At 36.2% G+C, this 17,337-nt stretch overlaps 3 protein-coding genes across 5 annotated transcripts; 1 reads left to right on the top strand and 2 right to left on the bottom strand.

The window, feature by feature from the left end:
* The first annotated feature begins 2 nt into the window (after positions 1-2).
* On the top strand, positions 3-4,311 carry LOC134230172 (uncharacterized). Of its 3 annotated transcripts, XM_062711946.1 has the most exons (4): positions 69-83; positions 829-936; positions 1,138-1,422; positions 3,960-4,311. In XM_062711946.1, the coding sequence occupies exons 2-4, from the start codon at positions 918-920 to the stop codon at positions 4,202-4,204; spliced, it is 549 nt and encodes a 182-aa protein (XP_062567930.1). In that variant the 5' UTR covers positions 69-83; positions 829-917; the 3' UTR covers positions 4,205-4,311. The 3 variants fall into 3 exon arrangements, with proteins under 3 accessions (XP_062567931.1, XP_062567932.1, XP_062567930.1); XM_062711947.1 differs by lacking the exon at positions 829-936 and having other exon boundaries at positions 3-83; XM_062711948.1 differs by lacking the exon at positions 829-936 and having other exon boundaries at positions 9-83; positions 1,144-1,422.
* A 968-nt stretch (positions 4,312-5,279) lies between these two features.
* On the bottom strand, positions 5,280-10,610 carry LOC134230170 (NADH-specific methylglyoxal reductase-like). Its single transcript, XM_062711944.1, has 5 exons — positions 10,599-10,610; positions 10,327-10,505; positions 9,651-9,702; positions 8,795-8,956; positions 5,280-5,734 (listed from the first exon to the last, which is right to left on the bottom strand). Exons 1-5 carry the CDS (start codon positions 10,608-10,610, stop codon positions 5,639-5,641), a joined length of 501 nt encoding a protein of 166 aa, XP_062567928.1. The 3' UTR covers positions 5,280-5,638.
* Positions 10,611-14,299: 3,689 nt separating this feature from the next.
* Positions 14,300-16,976, bottom strand: LOC134230169 (uncharacterized). The gene is made up of 2 exons (XM_062711943.1): positions 15,499-16,976; positions 14,300-15,028 (listed from the first exon to the last, which is right to left on the bottom strand). Exons 1-2 carry the CDS (start codon positions 16,849-16,851, stop codon positions 14,300-14,302), a joined length of 2,082 nt encoding a protein of 693 aa, XP_062567927.1. The 5' UTR covers positions 16,852-16,976.
* Positions 16,977-17,337: the final 361 nt, after the last annotated feature.

The following is a 17,337-nucleotide window of genomic DNA, read 5'->3' as shown; positions in this document are numbered from 1 at the left end:
TCTCGATGTAAACATCCGGTTTAGGCCAGGTGCGTATAATGCGATATTGAGACGACTATATATACAGCATTCCATTTAAAACGGTGAATATATCTTACTTTGTCTTATCTCCCTGTAACTGTTTAATTAACGGATAACATCTATACAATTAATTATTTGTTCTTATGGTGAATACATGGGCATTATGAAGGGTATGCTTTGAAAAGGAGGGGTTGGTCGTTTCATTTTTGACACTTCATTGATCACATGAAAAAGTATGAGCTGCGTGAGCCATTTTTTTTAAAACAAGGGGGGGGTGTAGGGGATAATATTTATGAACTATTATAAAACCACAGCACCTGACGAATGGATGGTGTAACCCCCCCCCCCCCCCCACCGCTTCTGGGAATTTTTATTCGGCACAACACTACATGAAAATGATAGTATGTTTATATACTGTATAGGGCCAATCTCTAAATCTTAGGAAAATGATATCAGATATCCTCTGCAATTTTCTTCTTACCGTGTCTGATATATGTGAATGTTTTTTTTTTATTGTTGATAAATCATGGATAAACAATATATATTAGCTAACTATATAGTACATGATTGATGATTGTATATACGTATTTAGTTTATTAATGGTAACAGCCAGGTTAACATGATATATGTACGAGAAATAGTTCTGCACTGTTAATGAGAAATTCATTGTGAAATTTAAATTCATGTTAGGCAGAGCCTTTTAACAATTATATGTACACTCTCTTTAACTGCAGATATCTATTTATTAATTTGCAAGTCAATGCTTCAGATGTTGAATTTTATTCTACGTGTAGCTTTAATTCAAAGATCCTTCTGTTTTATACATCTACAAAATTCTTCTTCATTGGAAGGGAAGGGGCGGTGAAGGGAATGGTAGATTACGATTGGGACGGTGAATGGACATATTAATTAAAAGTAAACAAACATTAAACATACTCATAAGTGTAATACCTTTACACATTCACTAAAATAAAATTGCAGTAATTCATTCTTTTGAATTTTTTAAATGATTTTTTTTTATTTGCTTAACTTATTTATGAAATTCGTTTCGTTATTTCTTTTGTTATTTCTTTAGTGTTCTTTTAAATTTATATATTTTTATTAATTTTATCCCAGGATCAGCGGCGATGTACCGACCTGAATATGCGACGAGCGCGGGAACTGACGTCAGACTAAGGGGTCCGTATAACGCCACGCCCCTCCATAACTACCTGGCGGGGGACGGGAAGTCCCACGTGTATAGAGGCCCCGCCTACTACGTCCCCTCGGAGAACCGCTGGATAAAATTCCATGAATATCGCTCACTCCCCCGAGAAACGAGGAGGGACGCCATCTTAATGGAATCAGAGGAGCAGTGGGTAGCGTACCAAAGACAGAGGGACAGGGAAACGCAGCCCGGGGGTAAGGCAACAGAAAAATAAACACAGCCCGGGGGTAAGGCAACAGAGAGATGCACACAGCCCGGGGGTAAGGCAACAGAGAGACAGGGAAACACAGCCCGGGGGTAAGGCAACAGAGAGATAAACACAGCCCGGGGGTAAGGCAACAGAGAGATGGGGAAACACAGCCCGGGGGTAAGGCAACAGAGAGATAAACGCAGCCCGGGGGTAAGGCAACAGAGAGATAAACGCAGCCCGGGGGTAAGGCAACACAGAGATAGGGAAACACAGCCCGTGGGTAAGGCAACAGAGAGATAAACACAGCCCGGGGGTAAGGCAACAGAGAGATAGGGAAACACAGCCCGGGGGTAAGGCAACAGAGAGATAAACAAAGCCCGGGGGTAAGGCATCAGAGAGACAGGGAAACACAGCCCGGGGGTAAGGCAACAGAGAGATAAACAAAGCCCGGGGGTAAGGCAACTGAGAGATAGGGAAACACAGCCCGGGGGTAAGGCAACAGAGAGATAAACAAAGCCCGGGGGTAAGGCATCAGAGAGACAGGGAAACACAGCCCGGGGGTAAGGCAACAGAGAGATAAACAAAGCCCGGGGGTAAGGCAACTGAGAGATAGGGAAACACAGCCCGGGGGTAAGGCAACAGAGCGATAAACACAGCCCGGGGGTAAGGCAACAGAGAGATAAACAAAGCCCGGGGGTAAGGCAACAGAGAGATAGGGAAACACAGCCCGGGGGTAAGGCAACTGAGAGATAGGGAAACACAGCCCGGGGGTAAGGCAACAGAGAGATAAACACAGCCTGGGGGTAAGGCAACAGAGAGATAGGGAAACACAGCCCGGGGGTAAGGCAACAGAGAGATAAACACAGCCCGGGGGTAAGGCAACAGAGAGATAGTTAAACACAGCCCGGGGGTAAGGCAACAGAGAGAAGGGGAAACACAGCCCGGGGGTAAGGCAACAGAGAGATAGGGAAACACAGCCCGGGGGTAAGGCAACAGAGAGATAAACACAGCCTGGGGGTAAGGCAACAGAGAGATAAACACAGCCCGGGGTAAAGCAACAGAGAGATAAACACAGCCCGGGGGTAAGGCAACAGAGAGATAAACACAGCCCGGGGGTAAGGCAACAGAGAGATAAACAAAGCCCGGGGGTAAGGCATCAGAGATAGAGGGAAACACAGCCCGGGGGTAAGGCAACAGAGAGATAAACACAGCCCGGGGGTAAGGCAACAGAGAGATAAACAAAGCCCGGGGGTAAGGCATCAGAGAGACAGGGAAACACAGCCCGGGGGTAAGGCAACAGAGAGATAAACAAAGCCCGGGGGTAAGGCAACTGAGAGATAGGGAAACACAGCCCGGGGGTAAGGCAACAGAGAGATAAACACAGCCCGGGGGTAAGGCAACAGAGAGATAAACAAAGCCCGGGGGTAAGGCATCAGAGAGATAGGGAAACACAGCCCGGGGGTAAGGCAACAGAAAGATAGGGAAACACAGCCCCGGGGTAAGGCAACAGAGAGATAAACACAGCCTGGGGGTAAGGCAACAGAGAGATAAACACAGCCCGGGGTAAAGCAACAGAGAGATAAACACAGCCCGGGGGTAAGGCAACAGAGAGATAAACAAAGCCCGGGGGTAAGGCATCAGAGAGACAGGGAAACACAGCCCGGGGCTAAGGCAACAGAGAGATAAACACAGCCCAGGGGTAAGGCAACAGAGAGATAAACACAGCCCGGGGGTAAGACGGAGAATGTGAAGTTGATACAGTGTTGTGAAAAATTCACTTTCATGTACCCCCCCCCCCTCCTCCAAACTAAAAAAAAGAGAGAGTTTAATTATATTATATTATGTTATATTTCATATGCTAGAGCAGAAAATAATTAAAACCATTTCTAAATATCACGTTTTAAAATCTTAAAAATAAAATTCTATAGATGGTAATTAGGTCGCTATAGTCAGTTAATACAGTACAGTGAACATAAGTACTGAGTAGATGAGACAGTGCATGGTCTCTTATTGGCTCTCTTCGTGCTAGTGCATCTATACATGTATCACAAATTGTTGAAAAAGATGTTAAGTTGTCAAAAAAAAAAATCTGAAAAGATTACACATACTATTTTTAGATTTCTTTCATACATGTATAGCTTGATGGGAAAAATTCCTAAAATTCACAGTGCTATAGTAAATTCATATTTATCACAGAATAATAAATGGCATGTTTGTTTTAAACAATCATTATGGATTGCCAAGCATTGACAACAAAAAAGAAAGGTGCTGTTTTATCGTGATAATAACTAAGTCAAGTAGCTAAAGTCAGTCCTTACTATCTCAAGACAAAAGAAGCTGCATGCATATTTTTTCACAATAATTTGCTCAAAGCAAAGTATAATCCAATTTCTTCTGTACGCTTCAACTTTTAACTTTGGAAAAGTACTTTGACCTTCATGTGTTACATCTAACGGACTTCGTGTTGTAATTTTACCTGTGTGTAGCAAGTATGAAAAGAATGGACTGAATTTAAACAAGCCTTATCTATTTCTATTCCAGGAATCACGATGTCTGGAAAACCGGAAGCTTTCACCGGAGTTCCGGTCCCCACACTACTTCCGTGGCGCGAAAATGCCTGGACTAAGAAGTGGTCGGGCTCGGGGTACTTCCTGCCCGCGGGAAACAAATGGTTCCACGACCAGGACTCGCCCGCTATCCCGCGGGAATCCCTGATGTTTTATAACGAGGAGGACTGGATCAAATTTAAATACATGACAGAGAACCAATCACTAGCAACTCAGTGATCACGTGATCTCAATCTTTATGTTTATGTATATTTGGTGCAAGGACAGAAAGCAAACTTTTTGTAAATAATATTTTTAGTAACTTAAAGAATTGTTGATGTTGGAAATGTCTGTCTTTAATCTTGTTGTATATAAATAAAGTTAAAAATATAATAAATAAATCAAAACTATAAAAATTCTGTTTGAATGTTAGGGAAATACATATTTTTCCGCCAAACAATGGTTAACATATTATACTCGCTGTAATAGAGTCCATAATAATCCTAGTTAAAACAAGTGTTTTGAGTCCAATCTAAATCTATTACCCAGTCAGTATAGGTTATTGCTGTTATTAGGTGTTAAACATCAATCCGTATTGAAGTTTTCCTTGACTAAATAAGTACCAGTATTCAGTGTCTCAAGAGTTACCGTTCCTTGCTCAGGTATGCACATTACAAAACATAAACACACCATTCGACAATAAAATCACATTTATTCATTTCAATATTCTTTATGATCAACATTGAAAAAAGTGCAATCAATTCATATTGTTATACCTTTACAAATTAGTTCCTATACAAATCTATACGGAAAAAAGTCCAACATTTTTAATGTTTTGCTGAGCGGGCATAAAAAAATCGATGTTGGACCGCTGAGTGAGATGTTGGACCGCTCGGAGAGATGTTGGACCGCTTACGTCACAGAATGGGCGGAGCTTAATCTGATTTTCATTGGTTGGTGTTAAACAGTGACAGATTTGATGTTACAACACGGAATACAGCACAAAAAACCTGTATTTCTAAAAAATTTAAATAAAATGAAAGGTATAACAAAACATTTATTGACAGAGTTCTCGGGCAACATGCGTTTTGTCGGGCCCAAGAACCAAACTGTCTGCCTGAGGCCGTTAGGCCTCAGGCAGACAGTTTGGTTCTTGGGTCCGAAAAAACGCATGTTGCCCTCGAACTCAGTCAATAAATGTATAATATCACCAGAATCATCTTCATAGAAGATTTGACTTTGCATGTTTCCTATCTAATTAGACTAATGATTAAAATAATTATCAATTATTTTCATTCTTAAAAATTAGTATACAAATTTTTATCATGATTTAGTTTTCTACATTAACATGTACAAGTGCATAAGTGTACAATCCAATGTGTACATGCATATTGTAAAAAAAAAAAATGCAAATAAACTGTCACAAATATTAAATTTGCTGAATGATTTAACAATTAGATGATAATAATACTGCTCATTACAACTTTATGCCATTCAGAATTCCCATTACCTACAACTAAGCTGCGTAAATTTAAAACAATTAAAAATTTCTAGAGTGCTAGACTGTATATAGAGTCCAATCATTCACAGCGATCGGGGTGAGTCCTGGACTATATATAGTGTCCAATCATTCACAGCGATCGGGGTGAGTCCTGAACTATATATAGTGTCCAATCATTCACAGCGATCTGGGTGAGCCCACTGGTCAATGGAATTCCCGATCTTCTTCTTCACGGCTTCTGTAGCATCAGTCAACTCCTGAATGACATTCTACAAGATAATTAATAATTTAGTTAATTCAACGACATAATTAATAAATTTTATTTAAGCATTAGACTAGTATACATACATACATAGTCTCTCTTTGACATAACACTGAGGAAATAAATTCAACAACTTGAGGAAGATTCTGAAGAAAAACAGTTACAGTGAAACACAAACTTCATCTTAGGACAATGATTTAAGGCAGCTAGAGGGTCAACAAAATTAACCAACAGATATAAATTATTTTTTTTTTAGATATGATATGTCAACTATCATTTGTCAAAGAGAAATTGTCACAAATTTTAGTTTTAAAAATTGATCATTTTATTTCATAATTTATGTAGAGCTCTCCTTCTGAAGGCGATAAAAATAGAAAAAATTAAAAAAATGGTTTTTGATGTCAATACAATGATTAAGCCATATGAGGAGTACAATATTCACTGAGCCTGAAGGGCAAGGTGAATATTGTACTTCGAAGATGGCTAAATCATTGTATTGACCGAAAAAACAGCAATAATTGTTTTATTATATGATTCACTGATGATATGATACAGCTCATTATTTGTTTGCTTTTTTTTAAAGTCCTAGCCAAATACAAGAGAGTAGCAGAATTAAAATGTTAATAAACCTTACCAGTCGTATCAACTTGAAATTTTTTTAAGAATGAATCTTAGTAGCCATGAAAGAAATATATAAAGTCAGTCTTTTTATAGGATAGATTTTGAAAGGAAGGAGTATTATCAGGGAAGACTAACTGCCAAAAAGTTTTAAAAAAGTTGTTCAGTAAAAGTGTTGGAGGGGGGGGGGGAGTTCCTGCATCCCCTTTTTAACCAACCTCATCTAAAATATATATTTGGTTATGTTTTGTTCACATAAAATAAAAATCATATTCGTTTAAATAGTTTTCTAAAAAAATTTGTATCAATGTGGAATTCCCCAATCTATTTTTAGATCAATGTAGAGTAAATGAAAGAAAAAGTGAGCTAGCTCACATACCCCACGCTTCCCCAAAACTTGACGGTGAAACACATAATGAAACGCACAGTGCAATTATATACATAGTATAGATCAAAAAGGGCAATAATTGCAAAAAATCTTCTCATTAAAATGTCTTGCATATGAGGACATTTAAATGTGGAATGAAGTTTCTAGATAAATAATGGAATCAAAATTTCTTGACAATATACAAATCCACACATTAATGTAAAGTGGGGGGTTGGGGGTGGGGTGAGAAATTTTCTTGAATAATAGTCAAAACTCTTTGGGATAAAAAAATGGAATATGTTCTAAATATCAGCATAGGTTGACGAAACTGTGTAAAACAGTTTAAGAGGAGTGGTGCTGACAAATTTTTCATCTCTATATTTAAAATATGGCCAAAAAGTCTAAGTTGGAAAGTGTGGAAATTCCCAGAAAAATACAGGAATCGAAATTTCCTGGTAATATGCACATCTACATATTGTGTCCTAAATATCTGCAAAGATTGAAGAAATTCAGTCTATGCAGCGGTTTATGAGGAGTTGCGCTGACAATCTGTTCATCTCTATATTCAAGGTATGGCCAAATGCCCAAGTTAAAAGTGCGGAAATTCTCGGAAAAAATAATGGAATCGGAATTTCCTGGTAATATGCACATCTACACATTGTGTCCAAAATATCTGCAAAGTTTGACGAAATTCTATGCAGCGGTTTATGAGGAGTTGCGCTGACAAACTGTTCATCTCTATATTAAAGGTATTGCCAAATGCCTAACTTAAATGTGCAGAAATTCCCGAAAAAAAAAATGGAATTGGAATTTCCTGGTAATTTGCACATCTACACATTGTGTTCTAAATGCCTGCAAAGTCTGACGAAATTCTATGCAGCGGTTTATGAGGAGTGCGCTGACATACTGTTCATCTCTATATTCAAGGTATGGCCAAATGCCTAATTAAATGTGCGGAAATTCCCGCAAAAAATAATGGAATCGGAATTTCCTGGTAATATGCACATCTACACATTGTGTCCTAAATATCTGCAAAGTTTGACGAAATTTTATGCAGTGGTTTATGAGGAGTTGCGCTGACAAACTGTTCATCTCTATATTCAAGGTATGGCCATATGCCTAAGTTAAAAGTACGGAAATTCCCGGAAAAAATAATGGAATCGGAATTTCCTGGTAATATGCACATCTACACATTGTGTCCTAAATATCTGAAAAGTTTGACGAAATTCTGTGCAGCGGTTTATGAGGAGTTGCGCTGACAAAAAAAGAGGACTGACTGACTGACTGACTGACGGACTGACTGACTGACGGACCAGTCAAAAACATTATACCTCCCGCAACTAGTTGCGTGGGGTAAAATAAATCCTTGTATTGACCTGGAACGTCATGTCCAGGTCAATACAACGTAATATTTTTCTAACATAGTTAGATCTCAGCCAATCAGAGAGATGGAAATTATTCAATCATATAATAAATTGTAAAAAATTATCAATATTTACATTTCCAATGTCTTTGTCCGAGATAAAATTACCAATTGTAAACGTAATTGATTTCCTCATGAATGTTTTGGCACGGTTCCCAAAAAACCATGTGCAGGGCGGGACAACATCTAGAGAGAAGCAGGCTTGGAGCATGTGGATTGGCGGAATCAAAGCATGTAAATATAAGGAATAACTGTCAGATTTTTCGAATTCATGAAGATGATCAATGGATTGGCTTGTGTGATAATTTTATGCATAAACAAATTATCACACAAGCCAATCCATTGATCACTTCATGAATTCAAAAAATAAGACAGTTATTCCTTAACTGGACTCAATGTCATTAAGTGGGGCTGTAATTTAATTGTCTGAAACATGTAGTTGTAGTTGGGGATGCAATTTACCTGTCTTGGGTTGGGCTTTAATTAATTTGTCTTGGGTGGGACTGTAATTAACATGTACTGGTTTTAGGATACGGCTGTAATTTACCTATGGTTGGGGCTGTATTTATCTGTCTGGGGGTGGGACTGTAGTTTACCTGTCTGAAGTGGGGCTGTAATTTGGCTGTAATTTACCTGTCTGGAGTGAGGCTGTAATTTACCTGAGGTAGGTCAATAATTTCACAGTTCTCCACCATTTGTTCTGGCGTCCTAGCTCCCACTATGGCCACAGGGACATTGGGCTGGTTCAGTAGCCAGGATAAGGCAGCCTTAGACATAGGGACATTGGCCTTCTTACATATATCACTCATCTTAGCTATTGCCTGAAATAATGAAAATGAAATGTAAAGTGAAATACATGTAATAAATCCAAAAGAAAGGCACTGCATAATTAAAAACAAGAATTTACAAGAAATATTCTGTTTATTAAGATCAGCCTAATTAAATGTTAATTTTTGAGCAGCTTTATGAATATTTTGATTGGAAAGGGGGTGGGGGGGGATAACAGTATCTATCTTTAAATCAAGAGAATTTGCAAGGAAATCAAAATAGTTGTGTATCAGTTCATCAAATCTGACACAACATTTTCTAAAGGAATTGACCTTTATTACTAAATATAGTATTACACTGAAAACTATCTAAGTGGAAATTTTAGCAAGACGCAAATTTAGAGACTTATCCTTAAAAATTCGTATTATTTTTAATTTTAACAATTTTTCAATGCTCAATAAAGAAGCTTTTACAAATAAAACGCAATTTATTTTTAAGCAATATTCAGATTTAACGATCTCAGATACCCTCCCTAATAACACCAAAATTAAATACTTGCTTAAAATTCTGCTTATACAATGTATGGTATTGAGGAATCAGTCAAAATGATCGATTTTCTCTTACTTAGTGAAATAACCAATTGAACCAATTGGGCCAATTGAAGGTATCAATTACTGTATCTGTAAAATTGTATGAAATGCTCGGTTAGATTTCTTCCATTCTTACGTGAGAGGTCAGTCTAATTACCTCAAATACTTCCTTCTCAGCCCCCTCTTGTCCATGCCTTGCTAGATGACAACTAAAAAATACAAACATCCTTCAATGAAGTTGACTGAAGATTATTTTCACTTAATTTGTATAAAATTCACAATTTCATAATAAAATCATAGAATTTACTCTACAAATTGACAAGCCTTAGCCTTGCCAATTTAAAGGCATTGAAAGAAAGATATTTTATTGAAATTTTTGAAAAGACACTTGGACATGTTGAAATAAAATCATCAAAAGCATTCAATATTAACTTCTAATCAGTGCTGTAATATCTAACAATTTCGTAACTGTTATAAGTATTTTAATTTCTTTTTCTTGGAGAAATTTCTATTTGTTTAAATTATATGGATGGTATGCGCAGAACTAGACTAACTACTGCATACAGGGTTATTTTCGCCCCGTGTTATTTTCACCTTTTTGCACATGCGAACAAATTTTGTCCTGTTTTAAATTTGTCTAGTCATAGTTCTGTTTAAAATATTACATGGTGTTCTTTGAATTTTTCCTGATTTAATTTCATCCATTCATAAAGAGGGCAAAAGGGAAGAAATAAAACAAGGGCAAATTTTCCCTGTATACAGTATTCAGGCACTATTTCATATCTTACATAAAATAAAAAATAAACCTAGTGTCTTAGTTTGACTAAATGTACCTCTCAGGAGAGAAGAGTTTTCCTCTCCGTCGTCCGAGGGGAACGTCGTCCACCTTAAGGAATCTCCCCGAGAGCAGCCCCTGCTGTAAAGGGGAGTAAGCCAGGATTCCTACCCCGTACTTCTGACATGTGGGGATCACTTCATTCTCCACCGACCTCCAGAGTAAGTTATAACCGATCTACAACGGAGAAATCACTGATATAAATATACACTGTCCTCCATAGTAAGTTATAACCGATCTACAACAGAGAAATCACTGATATAAATATACACTGTCCTCCATAGTAAGTTATAACTGATCTACAACAGAGAAATCACTGATATAAATATACACTGTCCTCCATAGTAAGTTATAACCGATCTACAACAGAGAAATCACTGATATAAATATACACTGTCCTCCAGAGTAAGTTATAACCGATCTACAACAGAGAAATCACTGATATAAATATACACTGTCCTCCACAGTAAGTTATAACCGATCTACAACAGAGAAATCACCGATATAAATATACACTGTCCTCCAGAGTAAGTTATAACCGATCTACAACAGAGAAATCACCGATATAAATATACACTGTCCTCCACAGTAAGTTATAACCGATCTACAACAGAGAAATCACTGATATAAATATACACTGTCCTCTATAGTAAGTTATAACCGATCTACAACAGAGAAATCACTGATATAAATATACACTGTCCTCCACAGTAAGTTATAACCGATCTACAACAGAGAAATCACTGATATAAATATACACTGTCCTCCATAGTAAGTTATAACCGATCTTCAACATAGAAATCACTGATATAAATATACACTGTCCTCCACAGTAAGTTATAACCGATCTACAACAGAGAAATCACTGATATAAATATACACTGTCCTCCATCGTAAGTTATAACCGATCTACAACAGAGAAATCACTGATATAAATATACACTGTCCTCCATAGTAAGTTATAACCGATCTACAACAGAGAAATCACTGATATAAATATACACTGTCCTCCAGAGTAAGTTATAACCGGTCTACAACAGACAAATCACTGATATAAATATACACTGTCCTCCATAGTAAGTTATAACCGATCTACAACGGAGAAATCACTGATATAAATATACACTGTCCTCCATAGTAAGTTATAACCGATCTACAACAGAGAAATCACTGATATAAATATACACTGTCCTCCATAGTAAGTTATAACCGATCTACAACAGAGAAATCACTGATATAAATATACACTGTCCTCCAGAGTAAGTTATAACCGATCTACAACAGAGAAATCACTGATATAAATATACACCGACCTCCATAGTAAGTTATAACCGATCTACAACAACAGAGAAATCACTGATATAAATATACACTGTCCTCCAGAGTAAGTTATAACCGATCTACAACAGAGAAATCACTGATATAAATATACACTGTCCTCCACAGTAAGTTATAACCGATCTACAACAGAGAAATCACTGATATAAATATACACTGTCCTCGACAGTAAGTTATAACCGATCTACAACAGAGAAATCACTGATATAAATATACACTGTCCACCATAGTAAGTTATAACCGATCTACAACAGAGAAATCACTGATATAAATATACACTGTCCTCCAGAGTAAGTTAGAACTGATCTACAACAGAGAAATCACTGATATAAATATACACTGTCCTCCACAGTAAGTTATAACTGATCTACAACAGAGAAATCACTGATATAAATATACACTGTCCTCGACAGTAAGTTATAACCGATCCACAACAGAGAAATCACTGATATAAATATACACTGTCCTCGACAGTAAGTTATAACCGATCTACAACAGAGAAATCACTGATATAAATATACTCTGTCCTCCATAGTAAGTTATAACCGATCTACAACAGAGAAATCACTGATATAAATATACACTGTCCTCCACAGTAAGTTATAACCGATCTACAACAGAGAAATCACTGATATAAATATATACTGTCCTCCATAGTAAGTTATAACCGATCTACAACAGAGAAATCACTGATATAAATATACACTGTCCTCCATAGTAAGTTATAACCGATCTACAACAGAGAAATCACTGATATAAATATACACTGTCCTCCATAGTAAGTTATAACCGATCTACAACAAAGAAATCACTGATATAAATATACTCTGTCCTCCAGAGTAAGTTATAACCGATCTACAACAGAGAAATCACTGATATAAATATACACTGACCTCCAGAGTAAGTTATAACCGATCTACAACAGAGAAAGCACTGATATAAATATACACTGTCATCCAAAGTAAGTTATTACCGATCTACAACAGATAAATCACTGATATAAATAAAACATAATCCATCTTTGTGTCTTACACTAAGTAGTCTTAGCATTTATTCATGTAAATCTAGTGTGGCTATCTTTTTGTTTGATGTTAGTGGGCCAGGACTATGGAAATTGAAATGGGAGGCCTTGTGTAATTTAAATCTACAACATTTTTTAAAAATTTAATTTCAGGAACTCTTTTTCACATTGAAATGGAAATTTCAGAAATTACTGTCTTGTTAAAAGAGTGCGCCAGGGACATTACAATAGTTGGAAATGTGGGATAATTTATGTGTAACGAGCTTTACATACTCACAGTGACTAAACAGTGATTCCTTCAATACACTGACCAACGTAGTCAATTTTAGTTTAAGTATATATCTAGTACATGTATACTGTAAAATTACATAATTTTGTAGGGTCAAAGAGCTTAAGCCACAAACTACCAAAATATGCCCTGTCACCAAAATCAATAAAATTTTCTCAGTTAATACTATAGGATTTGTATTTTATAAAACTTTTTATTTTTTCATAATATCTTTTCTAGTTTTCATTTTACAGCCGTTTAAGTTTGGTGTTGTTTTTTTTTATAGAAATCTAAAACGTCATAAAGAGGAACGTCATGACTTATAGACAGTTGACGTTATATATGCTGTCACGTCCTGCTGTCAAAATAATACTTATGGGAAATAATAATAACAGTTAATATAATTATATTTTATTAAAATAGGCCCTTCTTTAAGAATTTGAAAGTTTTTATTAAGGGTTTTCAACAATGCTCGTAAACATGGGACTAGCAGATCCTTATTTTAGAGCAATATCATAAAAAATGAAAAGAAAAGGGTTAAGTGAGCAAATGTAAAAATAGGCCTTCCTAAATGGATAGACAAAGTGACCTTTTATCTCGTTATCTGACTTTGTCTTCTTGTGGTAATCAAAGTACAAATAAATCTTTTTTTCTGTTTTGAAAATTTTCCAACTCCTGCACTAACATTATAGCAGTATATTGAAAGATGAGATTTGATTCAGTAACTAGCCAGGTAAATGTGACCCCAATACTTCTTGCTGAAGCTGGAAATGAATAGGGATCATATAACATACTTTTCTGTACATTTTTATGCATGTGTACAACAAAGTTTAATAAAGTTGAATAGAATTATTAAAAGCCATTGTCATAAAGTGCCAGAAGATTCATCCTGTCAACAAAAAAGAAGAATGGAAGAATTAATGCTTTGAGAGTTTTAAAAATTTAATTCTTATAACCTTTTCTAGTTTTCTTTTTACAGTCATTGAAATAATGGTCTAATTCACTAAATATACATATATTTATATAGATAATAAAATCCATGTGAAAATAATAATATTTACATGTAGAGCAGCTTTTTGTTACAATCAGACAAGTAAACATGAAATTGTAAAAAGAAAAAATTGTAACTGTTTACTTGTGGAGTGCCCCCCCCCCCCCCAACCCGGAAATAACACTCCCACCTAAAAACATAATTAATCTACAAGTAATAAGAAATTCCAAAACTACCATTATGTACATGAACTTCAAATTTCAAAAATCTGATAGTTTACATTAAATTGGAACAGCCCAATTTTAACTCCTGAAATAACACTTGCATGTATTATTAGAACAACTGATTTATTATTATTCTTCAACTAATTCATTTTCACTTTCACTGTCTGACTGGTCAACAACTGGCGGAATGTCACTGGCATCAAGGACACAAGTACTCCAGTCACGTACTCCAACTGACTTGCCATCCATACTCCTGGCTTTTCCAAGATACCATATGATCGCTGAAACATGACTACACATCCCGACAACTCTAGCTCCACATGGACACAAACAATACCAAGATTCTACACAAGCCTCGTTGTATTTAATCCAAAGTGTATACTTTTTTGATGAGATGTGCCTGCTTTGAATTCTCACACGAAGCAAATGAGAGTCATCCTCATGAAACTGTATGAAACTGTCATTTTCTAAATGTTCTTGAATGTAGCTTGCGGACAACTTGAGTTGATATGTTCCTACAGTAATGTTTCTAAGCTGTTCATCATCTAAAGTTGGGAAGTTTTTCAGGTTTATCTCTGAAGCATTTTTCCAAATAGCACTTTTTCGGCCAAGGTTGTTCTTTTCCACATACTCCTGTAAGGTGTTTCCTTGTTTGGCTAAATATAACATTTTTGCTGCCTGGGCTTCATCTTCTTCCTGGCTTAAACAGGTGCTCAGCTCTGGGAAATATTTGTTGTTTAAGGCACAAACAATTTTCACATAATCTCCAATAAATGGAATTTGATTTGTAGGTAATGTGTGACTTAAATATTTCCATCTTTTAATCCTTGCGTTAGAGGATTCCACAACCCAGCGAATCTGAAAATCAAAGTAATTAATGATTTATTACAAGCTTTATGAAATGTCATGATTCCCAAAATAATTATTAATATGATATGATGTTCTCTGTCTGGTCCAAATGTTTTTTTCTTAGGGTTCTTTAGAGTAATTCAATTCAATATTCAACTTTAAGAACTTTATTTAAGTCCAAATTGCCTCTTGACTTGCTGTAAATTTATTGTGTATTTTGAAATCATACATTATAATTGTAAACATTAAATAGCAGAAATCAGAATTATTATATACAGAATTCATAGAGAATTGAAGAATTAATACCGGTATATATAAAACTGCTAAGGATCACATATACAGTCACAATATAAACTACAGATTTTATCAATGATTTTTTTTATCTAACATTTATATGACAGATATTAAAAGTATTTTGGAAAGAGAAAAAAAGACAATTAAAGAAAGTTTGGGAACCCCAAGAGCTTAATTTTGCTTACTTTGGTTACTAATCTGCTCATGTTTGCATCCTCTGTGGTCAACTGCTTTTGGCCTTTAGACATAAACTTTGGCATCTCGGCTTGAATTCCCAAATCTTCAAGAAGAGGAATGGCATCACGAAATCCTCTGTCCACCACAAAAATATCCTCATCTTTAACCCACTTCTTGATGTCTTCTACATTGGTCTTGATTATGTGTGTTAATATTGATGCATCATTGTTTTTGAAATCTGAAAGGTAGGGTCCAAGCACAGACACAAAATAGCCAGAAGTTGTTACAATCACCATCGGTTTTAAGAGAGGCCGACCCTTATGAACACTATAAGACCTTCTCTGGAAATGGAAGTTGGAACTTTTATCGATGTAAATGTATGTTCCGTCAAGAACCAAAATTGCTTCCTCTCCAGTGGTTCCAAAGAGTGATGCAGCCAGAGGACGTGTATGATCTTTGATAACCTTTTCACGGGACACATGATGAAATCCAAGATTTTGTGGAACTAAATTGTTCATCAATACTTGACGCACTGTTTTGATTGCTCTCCTTAGACTTGATTTTGTCACATTGAATAATGTTGCCAGAAATCTGTTAGAGAGTCCAGAGTTCAGCTTGCACAGAAATATAGCCAAAGTTGTTCTGACACTTCTGGATGGAGTGTTTTTTATATGATGATGTATGATCTGATATAAATCCTGAAAGTTCTCTTTGGTCAAACCAGTCAAAGAAGTGTAATCCTCATTAGTAAGACTTTCTTTGTTGTCAAAATCAAGGCGGTAGTTTTTGTTCACTTGGCAAAGATGTCGCATTTTGGAAAGGAGATCCAGTACAGAATGTTTGTTTAGAAATACATGATCTGTCGTTTTAAGATTTTGCAATGAATCATGGGTTAAAACACCATCTCTCAAATGATTTGGACAGCATCTGTTACCTTCTTCAATAAGAATATTGTGTTGAACGAAAACTGAGAGCCGGCATGCTGAAGACACTTGAACCAACTTAGGTCCTGGCTTTTTGCAGATGAAGCAGTATGCGTGGCTCTTTACTGTCGATGCAATTGGCAAAGAGACAGATGGAGGACTTTTTGGAGTAGGGCGTACTGATGCCTTTATTTGATATTCATCATCACTCTCTGGAAGCCGGGTAGTTATGGATTGCTGATGATCTGAGCGTTCCTTCCTATCCTTCCTGTATCTGTGTCGGCATCTGTTACAGATTATGGAATTGTCCAAGGCAGATATTAGGAACTTCTTCTGTAAATACCTTGATATATCCTTATTGACCTTTTTTCTGTCTCTTGGTCTAACTCTTTTGGAACAACATATGCAATTAAAATTGTTTCTTTCACACCGAGGCATCCTGAAATTACAGTAAATGAAATATTTCAGTTCCGAAATATATCATTATGTATTATTTGTTGACCTAACAGAAACAAAAACCATAATAAAACAGATTGAGATAAATGCATTCAAAAATGTTAGTAAAGACTTATGTACAGTGCAAAATTAAATGTCAGTCGGACAGATTCATGCCATTTACGGGCCGGCAATTTATATAAAACTGTGAGTAACTTATATTTGTTTCATACAGTACTTGAAAAATTCAAGAGTCACAAAACAAAGTCAAAATCGTGTTTCTTTTAAGATGATTGTATCATTTTTTTTTACATATACATTGTATATTTTTATAGAATTTAAAACGTTTAAGGGTCAGTTAGAATAATCTAACTGTGTCTCAGGACAAGCCCTCACTACAGTATAATCTGTGTCTCGGGACAAGCCCTCACCACAGTTATCGTTAAAGCGGGTCCGTAGGACATTTATCATTTTAATGAAAGAACATTC

The sequence above is a fragment of the Saccostrea cucullata genome, unplaced genomic scaffold, assembly GCF_032062105.1.
Source record: "Saccostrea cucullata isolate Sc308-1 unplaced genomic scaffold, CSIRO_AGI_Scuc_v1 ctg8987, whole genome shotgun sequence".
In the NCBI taxonomy this organism is placed as follows: domain Eukaryota; kingdom Metazoa; phylum Mollusca; class Bivalvia; order Ostreida; family Ostreidae; genus Saccostrea; species Saccostrea cuccullata.
Note: the sequence above shows the minus strand (reverse complement) of the source record. Positions and strands in the feature narration are given on the sequence as shown.